Genomic DNA, 12,732 nt, shown 5'->3' on the forward strand with positions numbered 1-12,732 from the left:
ATTGTTGGTAGGCTGGAAACAGAAGTGCTTCCTGGAGAATGCTCCTGGGAACGGGGGGGGGGGGGGGGAATTAAAATCATCTAATGAATGGGCTGACTTTCTAGAATAGCACGTGGGTGTCAAAGTCTTGGAGACTGCTCTATGAGGGATGATTTGGGGGAACATCCTGATTATACTGAGAATTTTCTGTGTGTTAGTTCTTGGTCTCTACGGACATAAACATAAATAAAATTAGGTTACTGTGTAATTCCTTATTATTTAAATGATGGTGAGAGGCAAGTATTTTTTACAAACTTGAAATAATAAGAAAATATCAAGTTCATTTCATCCACTTCCTTATTATTTATTTCTTCTTTGGTAAAAGTCCTCTATTTTCAAGGAGAACTTCCTCCCACGAAGTGGATATGTGAACTACAGAAAATGACGAGCAGCCGCATTTTCAGTCACATAAGTAATGTAGAAAAGTCCGATTATTTGGCCTCCTATGTTAATAGCGGACCCATGTTAGCTCACGTCTGTCAAGTAAATGTGGTTGTATCTCACCTACCTATTTTTTATGTATACATGTGAATTAGTTCATGTTTTTTGTAGCTGTAACCAAAACCAAAAAGAATTCAAGAACCCTTTTCTTATCAGAAGCACTTGGTTGTGTGAGAAATTTGGTTGGTTGTAGGGCATTTGCTGGGGGAGAAAATGTTGATGAGCCAAACAAAACATGTCGGTATTTTTCTTTAGTGTTAATACTTTGGGGACTGGGATTTTTACTGATTATTTCATCCTTTCAGCTTACCATATTGCCCACTTTTCTTTAATGGCAGAGTATTAATATGGGGGGAAATGCACTTAATGGGAAAAAAGAAAAAAGGAAAGAAAAGGCCTTTTGGTCAAGCCTCTGTCAAAGTCCAGATCAAAGAGTTCTGCAAAAAAACTGCTGAGGAGGTGCCCGCGCACCAGTGAGCCCTGGGCACGGATGGCCTGCAGCTGCCCGACCTCTCCTGGTCTGAGAATTCCTTTATCCCTGGGGAGGCAATCCCTGACAGGGAATTCCTTTATCCCGGGGGAAGGGGCGGGGCTGTGACCCCTGCGGGAGCTTCCGGGACGAGACTCACGGGACGAGACTCACGCATGCGCGGCTGCCCTCCTGCTGGCCCGCCCCCCGGCGGACGAGGCGGGCCAGGGCCAGGTGCGCACCTGCGGCGTTAGCAGGTCTTGGAGTTGGCACAGCCACCCGGGTTGAGTTTTAAAGCATGGCGTTGGTTATATTTATTAATTTTCAGGAAGTGTTCAAAGGTTATGTTTTTAATCAAAATCAGGGGTGTGAAATCATTGGGTTCCAAACATATTTATTCTCTAGAGTTGCAATATGTAGGTTTTTCGGCTTTTGTATTTGTGCGTGTGGTTATGTTCAGCTCTAACATATGTCCCCTGCACCGGCCATGCGCTGAAGTTGTATTAAGCTAAAACTGTGCACTTACTGTACATGCAATTAGTTCCATTACAGTTGAACTTTGTTAACAATACTACATTGGTTACAGAAGAGTTAAAATATATACTATTTTCAGAGCTTGGAAAAACAGTTGAGGCTGAACAATAGAGTCTTTAATCGGCAGTTGGCCACTGAGAACCGGAAGACGTTAGCAGCCCAGGCAGCTACAAAGACTCTGCAAATGGAAATAAAACGCCTTCAACAAAAACTTAAGGTACTTCTTTAAAGCAAAATGTAACAAAATTTGTTCAGTTCTGCTTCCCAAAATATCAGAGCTATTCTTTAAATTATTTAACTTTGGGAATCTTTCTCAAATTAACTTTTTCCCTAGACCATTGTAACAGATAGAGGATCTGAAACTACCAGGGTGGGTTCACAGCCTGGTGAGCGTGTGCTGTCACTAGAAGTTAAAGCTCTACAGTCTTCATTAACAAAACTTCCTGTTTCCACCCCCACTTCATCCCATGAATTAATATTACTGTATTTCGTTACCATCTTAATGGAAGCCAAACTAAGTTTTCAAATTTGGAAATTACATCATTAAAATATTTAGAGTCATTTTAATGGCCCACAAATTCACTTTAAGGCGTGCTTGAATTGGGGCGCCTTGGCTGGTTCAGTTGGTTAAGTGCCCAACTCTTGATTTTGGCTCAGGTCACGATCTAATAGTTGTGAGATCAAGCCCAGTGTCAGGCTCCATGTTTAGCAGGCTCCATGCTAAGCACGGACCTGCTTGGGATTCTCTCTCTCTTACCCTCTCTCTCTGCCCCTCCCCTGCTCACACTATCTCAAAATAAAAAGAAACATTAAAATAATAAATAAAATCTACTTGGAAATGCTTGCAAAACTGTCTTTTAAAGTGTGCTTTACGGGGCGCCTGGGTGGCGCAGTCGGTTAAGCGTCCGACTTCAGCCAGGTCACGATCTCGCGGTCCGTGAGTTCGAGCCCCGCGTCAGGCTCTGGGCTGATGGCTCGGAGCCTGGAGCCTGTTTCCGATTCTGTGTCTCCCTCTCTCTCTGCCCCTCCCCCGTTCATGCTCTGTCTCTCTCTGTCCCAAAAATAAATAAAAAACGTTGAAAAAAAAAAAAATTAAAAAAAATAAAAAATAAAGTGTGCTTTAGGGGCACGTGGGTGGCTCAGTCGGTTAAGTGGCCGACTTCAGCTCAGGTCGTGATCTCACCATATGTGAGTTCAAGTCTGTGTCAGGCTCTGTGCTGACAGCTTGGAGCCTGCAGCCTGCTTCGGATTCTGTGTCTCCCTCTCTGTCTGCCCCTCCCTTGCTCACCCTCTGTCTCTCTCTCTCTCAAAAATAAATAAACATTTTATTTAAAGTGTTTTTAACATTTATTTATTATTGAGAGAGAGAGACAGAGCATGAGCATGGGAGGGGCAGAGAGAGAGGGAGACACAGAATCCAAAGCAGGCTCCAGGCTCTGAGCTATCAGCATAGAGCCCAACACGGGGCTCGAACTCAGGAACTGCAAGATCATGACCTGAGCCAGATGCTTAACTGACTGAGCCACCCAGGTGCTCCTTTATTCCTCCTGTTTTTAAATTCCTCCTGTTTCCTCTGTCTTCCTGTTTTCACTTATCCATATATCCTAGAGATTACCATATTATAATGTAAAGAGTCCCCATTCCTTTCTACAGATGCACAGAAATGTATAGAGGTATATTTACTTTTTTTTTTTTTTTTGTAAATAAATTTGGATCTTACTGCATATAGAATTTTGCATCTTCTTTTTCATTAAGTATTTCATTAAGTATTAAAATAGCATTTCCCCTTTCAAAATTGTGTTTTAATGATTGCATAGTATTTATATGCATATCATTGCATATGAAAGCACAAACTTTATTTTAAAATTCTTTGATAGTGTCTCCATCTATGTGGGTGTGTTTGCCTTGACCAGTGGTTCTTGAAGACTCTTCTGTTAGATTTCTAAGCTAGTTGCTATGGCCACACCCATTTTCTGGCATACTTTTCTCTCTGAAGTTACCTGAGACTCTAGGGAAGAAAGAAACCGAACTCTCTTCCTGCTTTGCAAAGGGAAAATTTACATCCAACTTTCTCTCCACCTCCCCACCCCCCCAGCTTTCTCTCCTAATATCCTTTCCCTGCCTCTGAGTGCTCTCCAGGCTCCTGGGAAATCTGAATTCTCTACTTGTCATAAAAAAGTTAAAGATTCTTGTCTTAAAGAATCAAACTTAAGATTTGCTAGTTGAGGCTTGAAAGAGCTGTATTTCTTAAGTGTTTATCTAGTTTTTTTCCAACTTGTTGGCCATTTTAGAAATCTTGAAGGCAGAAAGATAGCAAAAGTCTGAAAAAAATAAATATTTTTAATTCTTATCTTTAAAGCACATTTAAAAATTTTTTATAGCATTTATTTATTGGGGCACCTGTGTGGCTCAGTCGGTTAAGCGGCTGACTTTGGCTCAGGTCACGATCTCGCGGTTTGTGGATTCGAGCCCTATGTCTGGGCTCTCTCTGCCCCTCTCTCTGCCCCTCCCCTGCTCGTGCTCTGTCTCTCTCAAAATTAAAGAAACATTTAAAAAATTTAAAAAACATATGACTTCACTCATATGAGGACTTTAAGAGACAAAACAGATGAACATAAGGGAAGGGAAACAAAAATAATATAAAAACACGGAGGGGGACAAAACAAAATATGGAGAACAAACAGGGTTGCTGGAGGGGTTGTGGGAGGGGGGATGGGCTAAATGGGTAAGGGGCATTAAGGAATCTACTGAAATCATTGCTTCACTATATACTAATTTGGATGTAAATTTTTAAAAGTAAAAAATAAAGTTAAATTAAAAAACAGAAGGAATACAAATATATCCACATTTTTATTTATGTTTTTAAAAGAAAAGGAATAGTGGGGTAACAACGGAAGTAGGGAGATAACAGATCAGAAGGGGTGATTGTAGAACCTAGATTTCCTTGAATATCTTTTTTTTTTTTTAACATTTATTTTTGAGTGAGAGAGAGAGCAAAGGAAGGGCAGAGAGAGAGGGAGACAGAGGACCCAACGTGGGCTCTGCCCTTTCAGCACAGAGCCCGATGCAGGGCTTGAACTCACAAACCGTGAAATCATGAACTGAGCCAAAGTCAGATGCTTAACTGACTGAGCCACCCAGGTGCCTCTCCTTGAATATCTTTTTGGTAGATTTGATTTTAGAACCATATCAAATTGTGGAATCACCAAATGGCTTGCATAATTATGAAGCAGAATGAAATGCAAAAGGAAAAATGGAAAAGCATTCCCTAAAAATCAAAAATCAAATGAAAACAACCCACTGTAAATTCCAGTGGCAGCGAAATTGTCAGAGACACCATTCCAAGAGACTTAAAACTTGTTAATTTCACCGCATGTGCCTAGTGAAATACATTCTTGATTATAGTGTGGGCATGGTTATTTTGAAGCTGTTGTGTTTATCCTATGGGATGAAACACACGATGAATTATGTTGGTGTCATTGAGAACTAGGATTTGGGGATGGAAGAAAGAAAATACAGAAGTAAGATGAGGTCAATAAAAATCCTGTAGTCCTGGGGGACCACCTGGGGGGCTCAGTTGGTTAAGCATCTGACTCCTGATTTCGGCTTGGGTCACAATTTCACGGTTTGTGGATTTAAGCCCAATGTTGGGCTCTGCACTGACAATGCGAAGCCTGCTTGGGATTTCTGTCTCCCTCTCTCCCTGCCCCTCCACTGCTCAGTCTGTCTCCCAAAATAAATAAATAAACATTTTTTTAAAAATCCTATAGTCTTGTTGGTGAACTGAAGTGAAAGTATGCATTTATGATATAATTTATCTTTAAAAATAAATAGGGGTGCCTGGGTAGCTCAGTTGATGAAGCGTCCAACTTCGGCTCAGGTCATGATCTCATGGTTTGTAGGTTCAAGCCCCACGTCGGGCTCTGTGATGACAGCTCAGAGCCTGGAGCCTGCTTTGTTGGGATTCTGTGTCTCCCTCCCTCTGCCCCTCCCCCACTCATGCTCTGTCTCTGTCTCTGTCTCTGACTCAAAAATAATTTTTTTTTTTTAATTTAAAAATAAATACAATGGGGCGCCTGGCTGGCTCAGTTTTTGGTAGAGCGTGTGACTCTTGATTTCAGGGTTGTAAGTTTGAGTCCCATGGTGGGTGTAGAGATTACTCAAAAATAAAATCTAAAAAAGAAAGAAGGCCCTCCCAGAACTAAATCTGCCAGCCTGCCAGCACCTTGATCTTGGCCTTCCCAGCCTCCAGAACTAAAAATAAATACATATATTCTAATATGACCAGCCCATTAACATTGAATAGCCCTAGTGCCCAGATTATGGTCTTCAAATTCCATACCACACTAAAAAGAACCAAGGCACCTTAAAAAAAAAAAAAAAAAAAAATCTCAGGTCTGGAACATGAAATATACTGCATGAGCCTGGGACATACTGTCCTACAAAAGCAAGGAAACTACAGAGAACTAATAGTGTAATATCAGGAGCCATCTAAGATTGGTTCTTATTGGCCAAAGATGGGGTAATCTGAGGATCAGTGAAGTAACTCCGTGGATCGAATCTCATCAAATATATAGACATCCAAATGTCCATAATGATACTTTAAAAAACAAAACAAAACACCTCAGTGATTAGTCACCTTTAGAGAATACTAAGATACCAGCACACTATTTCGAAGACTGGTAAATAAAGGCAAAGAAACAATTCTTTCTACCTTTCCTATTCTCAGAGCGACCGAATAGTTTGTGAGGAGGGAAGAGCCTCCTTATAAGAGCATTCCAATTACCGAAAAAGGAAGGAGAGGATTAGAGTACCACTGTTCTGGAAGTCCCAGTGAGTTAGCGGATCCAAGTTGTCGGTGGCTCGTAGCATGACAAGAGAAGCCATCAGACACTATGTACTTGCTAACTGACGTACACACCACCACCTACAGTGGGTTCTTGCCCAAAAAATCATACCCAGGTGTGATCCAATATTTGTTTTTAAGATTATTTTTCTTAAGTCATCTCTACACCCAGCACGGGGCTGGAACTCACAACCCCAAGATCAAGAGTTGCACACTCTACCAACTGAGCCGGCCAGGCACCCGGTGGTCAAACATTTAGATCGAAAAGAAATATAGGGGCAGTGGAACACGGTAATACCTCAGGCATGCAGTCAGCAACATCAGGCCATCTGAAACTCTACAGCACAAACAACCCAGTTTCTACAGCAAACAAATAGCGAATCAAAGCAAAAGAGATGAGGGAGGAATTTATAGAGTAAAAGAGATTATGAGAAACCCTCAACAACTAAAAAAACCCAAACAACCCAGTTCAAAAATGGGCAAAGGACTTAAGCATTTCTCCAAAGAAGAACTACAAATGGCCAATAAGCATGTGAAAAGATGCTCAACTGAAATGCTGGGAAAATGCAAATCAAAACTGTGAGGAAATACCACCTCACAGTCATTAGGATGGCTACTATAAAATAATAATAACAAGAAAGAAAAAGAAAGAAAGAAAGGAAGAAAGAAAGAAAAAGAAAGAAAAGAAGAAGAAGAAAAGGAAGGAAGAAAAGTATTGAGAAGAATGTGTTAAAATTGGAACCCTTGGGCACCATTGGTGGGAATGTAAAATGGTACAGCCACTATAGAAAACAGTATGGAGGTTCCTCAAAAAATGAAAAATGTGTATGATCCCACAATTCCACTAGGCCTATACCCAAGAGAATGGAAAGCAGGGTCTTGAAGAGATATTCGTCCCCCCACGTTCACAGCAGCATTATTTACAATCGCTAAAATGTGGAAGGTACCCGAGTGACCGTCAACAGAGGAGTGGATAAATATAATGTGTGTGTATATACACACACACACACATGAAGTATTATTCAGCTTAAAAAGGAAGGAAATTCTGACACCTGCTACAACATGGATGAACCTCCAGAACATTATGCTAAATGAAATAAATAAGCCAGTCACAAAAAGACGAATCCTGTATTATTCTAGTTTATAGTCAAAATCATAACGACAGAGTGTAGTGGTGGTTGCCAGGAGCTGGGAGAAGGAAAATGGGAGTCAGTGTTTCATGGGGATAGTGTTTCAGTTTAAATAAAAGTTCCAGGGAGATAAAAAAAAAATTAAAAACAATAAAAGTTCCGGGGAGATCACTGGAGGTGATCAGTGGGTATGGTTGCATGACAGTGTACTTAATGCCATTGACCTGGGCACTTAAAACGATTAAAATGGTGAATTTTATGTTCTGTGCATTTTACCACAATAAAAAAAAAAAAAATAGAAAACCCACTGGATTGTACAATTTGAAAGGGAAAATTATATGGTACCTGAATAATATCAAGAAAACTGTATACAAACAAGGTTTTTTAAAGACTAAGAGACCTATTAATCTCAATGTTTTGAACCTTGTTTGGATTCTGATTCAAGCAAACTTAAAAAAAAAATTATAGGACAGGGGCCCCTGGGTGGCTCAGTCGGTTGAGCGTCCGACTTCAGCTCAGGTCATGATCTCCTGGTTTGTGAATTTGAGACCTGCATGGAGCTTCCTGCTGTCAGCACGGAGCCCTCTCCACTCTGTTCCCCTCTCTCTTTGCCCCTCCCCCACTCACACTCTCTCTCTCTCTCTCTCTCTCTCTCTCTCTCTCAGAAATAAATAAACACTTTATGGGGCGCCTAAGTGGCTCAGTCAGTTGGGCATCTGACTTCGGCTCAGGTCATGATCTCAGAGTGCGTGAGTTTGAGCCCGTCGTCAGGCTCTGTGCCTAACAGCTCAGAGCCTGGAGCCTGCTTCGGATTCCATCTCTCTCTTAGCCTCCCCTGCTCGTGCTCTGTCTCTCTCTCTCAAAAATAAATAAACATTTAAAAAATAATAAATAAATAGATGAAATATTTAAAAATTATTAGTTGGAAAAATGTGAAACAAACTGGATGTTTATATTAAGGGATTATTATTATTTTTTTTTTTTGGTAGGTGAAATGTTCATACTGTGGTTAGGTTTTAAAAGGGATGCCATTGTCTCCTATAAATACATAGTGAAATACTTACAGATTAAATTTATGTTGTCTAGGATTTGCCTCAAAATAATTCATAGCTGGGGAACGGGATCAGAGGGCAGTGTGTAGAGAGAGACAGACAGGGTAGGAGTTGTTCATTAGTGAAGCTGGCTCACTGGTTCATGGAGATTCACTGTACTATTTTCTCTACGTTTGTGTATGTTTGACATTTTTAATAATAAAATCCTTTCAAAGGGAAAAATAAGAAAAGTTACATATTTTATGCCCTAAAGAGTTGAACCAGGTCAAGAAGACGAGCTAAATACACATTTTTCATCTCTTCCTGCCACAACCCCATGGAAATGACACACAACATATTTTAAAGCAATAACCCATAACTCCAGAAAGGATACCATGATCGTACCAGAACTTCCAAAGAATTTCTGGAAGATAAAAAGATCAAAAACAATGTTTCGGATTGATTGAGAAACCAGACACCAATAATCACAACCTAAATAACAGTGCAAAACAATTGCTGGTGACTTAACAGGAACAGGGAGAGAAACCCCAAGCTCAGAATCAATACAAGTGGACAGCAGGAGCGGAGCCTTGGGGCAGCTGTCTTCACATTTGGTTGAAACCGTGGTCCTCAAAGGTGGCCACACGTTGATCATCTGGGGAGCTTTGAACACTCCACTGCCCCAGCCACACCCATATCCGTGAAATCAGAATCTCCCGGTGTGGGTGCCTTACACCACATTCACCAGCAGACAGACAGGGACTCTGGTTTGGCCTGAGAAGGACCTTGTTCGCTCTGGCCTCAATCGTTGGTGATGACAGACTCTCTGTAACTTCCCTCCCGTCAGAACCCCACAGAAGTGATCAGTGAAGGACAGAAAGTGGACCCACAGAAGCAAAGAGCTGGGGAAAGTCACCAGCCAACAGTAGAGATTTGGGGACATTTGTTGAAGACAGAAAACAGGTGGAAGCATCTCTATGGGTGTCACAGAGCAGAAGAAGCCACAGCATGAGGTGCTTGGAGAAGCATTTGCCCCGGGGAACACAGGAGCAAGAGACACTTGAGCACAGGGGACTGGGTCATCAATCTCACCTGACTGCCCTCTCAACAGGACTCACAGCATCAGAGTCCAGCATTTTCCATCAGGCAGAAAGGCTGTGAATGAAAGACTTGAGAAGAAATGGGGCTGGGACACCTGGGGTAAATGCCAGTATCCCAGGTAATGCCCTTCCAAGGGGAAATTCTGGAATATGGGAGGCACTTAGTCAAATGACTCCCCTCAGAGTGAAACCTGGCAGTCGGCAAGTCCCACTGATTTACCCAGAGCCAGCCTTTCCGTTCAGGAAAGAAGCCTAACTACAGAAATGAATATCCACACAAAACAGTACGTTAATAAAATAATCCAGGCTCCAGCATCGTGAAGAAAGAACAAGAATGACAAGCAGACCAGCCCACCCTGTAGGCTTAGTTTAATATGCAGAAGAGACGATACTGTGTGCCCATAAAATAAGAATGTTACAAAAATGGGAAAAAAATCAGAAAACAGTAAGTGAAAATTTAAAAAGATAATTCCATCATACAAAATTCAGTAAAAGAGCTGGCAGATAAGGAAAATCTAGGGATATTGAGGAAATCTCCCCAAAACAGAGCCAGAAGACAGATGAAAAACACATGAAGGAAAAGAAGATGCCGAGGGAGTGTGCTATACAAAAGAATTTAAAACAATCTACTGGATCATTTCCCATAATGCAAATCATTCAACCCATGGCCTATCACCTATAATTTCTTCCTCATTCAGGATATACTCCTACCCCCTTACAGTCCTGTTTCAGCAGGAAAAATAAGATAGACTTTTATACTTCATGGTCATCCCGGGTACTGACCCAAGGAATAAAGGGATGGAACCTTTAAGGATGTGTTAGTAACCTGACTGTTCCAATCACTATGGCTGCATAAGATATTACTCCACAACCTAGTGGCTTAAGAAATGACAATACTGGGGCGCCTGTGTGGCTCAGTCGGTTAAGCTTCTGACTTGGGCTCAGGTCACGATCTCACTGTCCGTGAGTTCGAGCCCCGCATCGGGCTCTGTGCTGACTGCTCAGAACCTGGATCCTGTTTCAGATTCTGTGTCTCCCTCTCTCTCTGACCCTCCCCTGTTCATGCTCTGTCTCTCCCTGTCTCAAAAATAAATAAAACGTTAAAAAAAAAAAAAAAAAAAAAGAAATGACAATACTAGGGCGCCTGGGTGGCTTAGTTGGTGAAGCGTCCGACTTTGGCTCAGGTCATGATCTTGCGGTTTGAGTTCGAGCCCTGTGTTGGGCTCTGTGCTGACAGCTCAGAGTCTGGATTCTGTGTCTCCCTCTCTCTCTGCCCCTTCCCTGTTCATGCTCTGTTAAACGTTAAAAAATTAAAAAAAAAAAAATGACAATACTGGGGGGCACCTGGGTGGCTCAGTCAGTTAAGCATCTAACTCTTAATCTCAGCTCAGGTGTTGATCTTGGGGTGCTGGCTTCAAGCCCCACACTGGGTTCTGTGCTAGGCATGAAGCCTACTTCAAAAAAAGAAGAAGAAAAAAAAGAAATGACAATATTAATTTTGCTCACGAATCCACAATCTGGCAGGGGTTAGCCCATCTCCGCCACTCTTGACATCAACTAAGGTGGTTCAAAGGCTGGGGCTGGAGTGCTCTAAAGTCTCGCACGTATGTCTGCAGTTGGTGTCAACCAACAGCTGAGACAGCAACTGGGGTGTTGGCCAGAACCGCCCACATGTGGCCTCCCCATGTGGTGTGGGCTTCCTCACAACATGGCAGCCAGGTTCCAAGGAGCAGAGTGGGGAGATACAGACAGAAAGAGAACCAGTCACACAGCATCTCTTCCACCCCATTCCCTTTGTCAAGGCGGCACCATGGGAGGAGCAATAGATTCTACCTCTTCATGGGGAGTCACAAGTTTCTGGAAGAGCATATGGGACCGGAAATACTGCTGAAGCAATTCTGAGAAAATGCAATCTGCCACATTAACATAAATCACTAGCACCTGAGCTCGGGAAGGCATGGTCCCAAAGATCAAAGTTTCTGTTTTGGTACTCTGAAACTCATTTTCGAAGTCATCCAACACCAATTCTAGACACTGCTCTCTTTCCAGAAAATGGGCCAAAGTAAAGGGATAAATATCAGTCCTCCACGGCTCCCAAATGAGCTACTGCAACTCTACCCTACATCCAGGCTACAAGCTCACCCCTGCCAAACTGGCACTGTCTATGTAGACATTGTTGTCTTTTGGAAGCCATCTGCCCTGCTCTTTTAACATGGTTCCCCACCATGACCCAACCTCCGCCGAACTCTGACCTGATAACCTTGGAGCTGGTGAGTCCTCTTTCCTATGAATATTCCACAAACATGCCATGAGCATTCCTACATGTGGATTTTTCTTATTGGTTTTTTTTTTTTAATGTTTATTTATTGCACACCAGCAGAAGGGCAGACAGAGAGAATTCCAAGCAAGTTCCACACTGTCAGCGCAGAGCCCTGTTGGGGCTCGAACTCATGAACCGCGAGATCATGACCTGTACCAAAATCAAGAGTCGGACGCTTAACCGACTGAGCCACCCAGGCGCCCCAGTACTTTTTCTCTTGATTAACTGACTGACCTCAACTACAAGTATCCTGGATTGTGTTCTGAACCTGTTGTCTTTGATCTTGGACCTGAGCCGAAGTCAGACACTTAACCAACTGAGCCACCCAGGTGCCCCGACAGTAAATTAATTTTATGATTAAAATAAGTACAGGGGCGCCTGGGTGGCTCAGTCGCTTAAGGGTTGGACTTCGGCTCAGGTCATAATCTCATGGGTCCGTGAGATTGAGCCCCAAGTCAGGCTCCGCACATCAGTGCAGAGATTCTCTTGGGATTCTCTGTCTCCCTCTCTCTCTCTGCACTCTGTCTCTCTCACTTATGCACTCGTGCTCCATCAAAATAAATAAACATTAAAAATGAAATCAGTACAAAACCTGCCCATTCCAACTCAGATGTGCACAAATATGTAACATTTTTAGTTTCCATAACTGAACCATACTTCCTTATGAGCCCCGTTCCCACAAGTTGGAGGTGGGCATAGGGATGGACACGGAGACTAGGCAGAAGCTTGTCTCAGTCTGTTCTAATCAAAACTGGCCCCATTTTAGGTTGTCTCTGAGACTTGCAGCGTCTCTTGGTGGAGACAGCATCTAGCGTTAAGAGG

At 42.4% G+C, this 12,732-nt stretch overlaps 2 protein-coding genes across 6 annotated transcripts in view; one reads left to right on the forward strand and one right to left on the reverse strand.

Annotated features, from left to right (window-relative positions):
- LCA5L (lebercilin LCA5 like) overlaps window positions 1-12,732 on the forward strand; it is a 47,887-nt gene that overhangs the window by 24,601 nt on the left and 10,554 nt on the right. For all 5 annotated transcript variants that reach the window (XM_078452761.2, XM_078452760.2, XM_078452763.2 and 2 more), the window contains one exon: window positions 1,563-1,700. In XM_078452761.2, coding sequence (XP_078308887.2) covers window positions 1,563-1,700 — 138 coding nt within the window. The remainder of the gene's footprint in view (window positions 1-1,562; window positions 1,701-12,732) is intronic.
- Window positions 1-12,732, reverse strand: part of GET1 (guided entry of tail-anchored proteins factor 1) — a 61,348-nt gene that overhangs the window by 17,758 nt on the left and 30,858 nt on the right. The window lies entirely within an intron of this gene.

Source organism: Panthera onca, chromosome C2, assembly GCF_046562875.1.
Source record: "Panthera onca isolate mPanOnc1 chromosome C2, mPanOnc1 haplotype 2, whole genome shotgun sequence".
NCBI lineage: Eukaryota > Metazoa > Chordata > Mammalia > Carnivora > Felidae > Panthera > Panthera onca.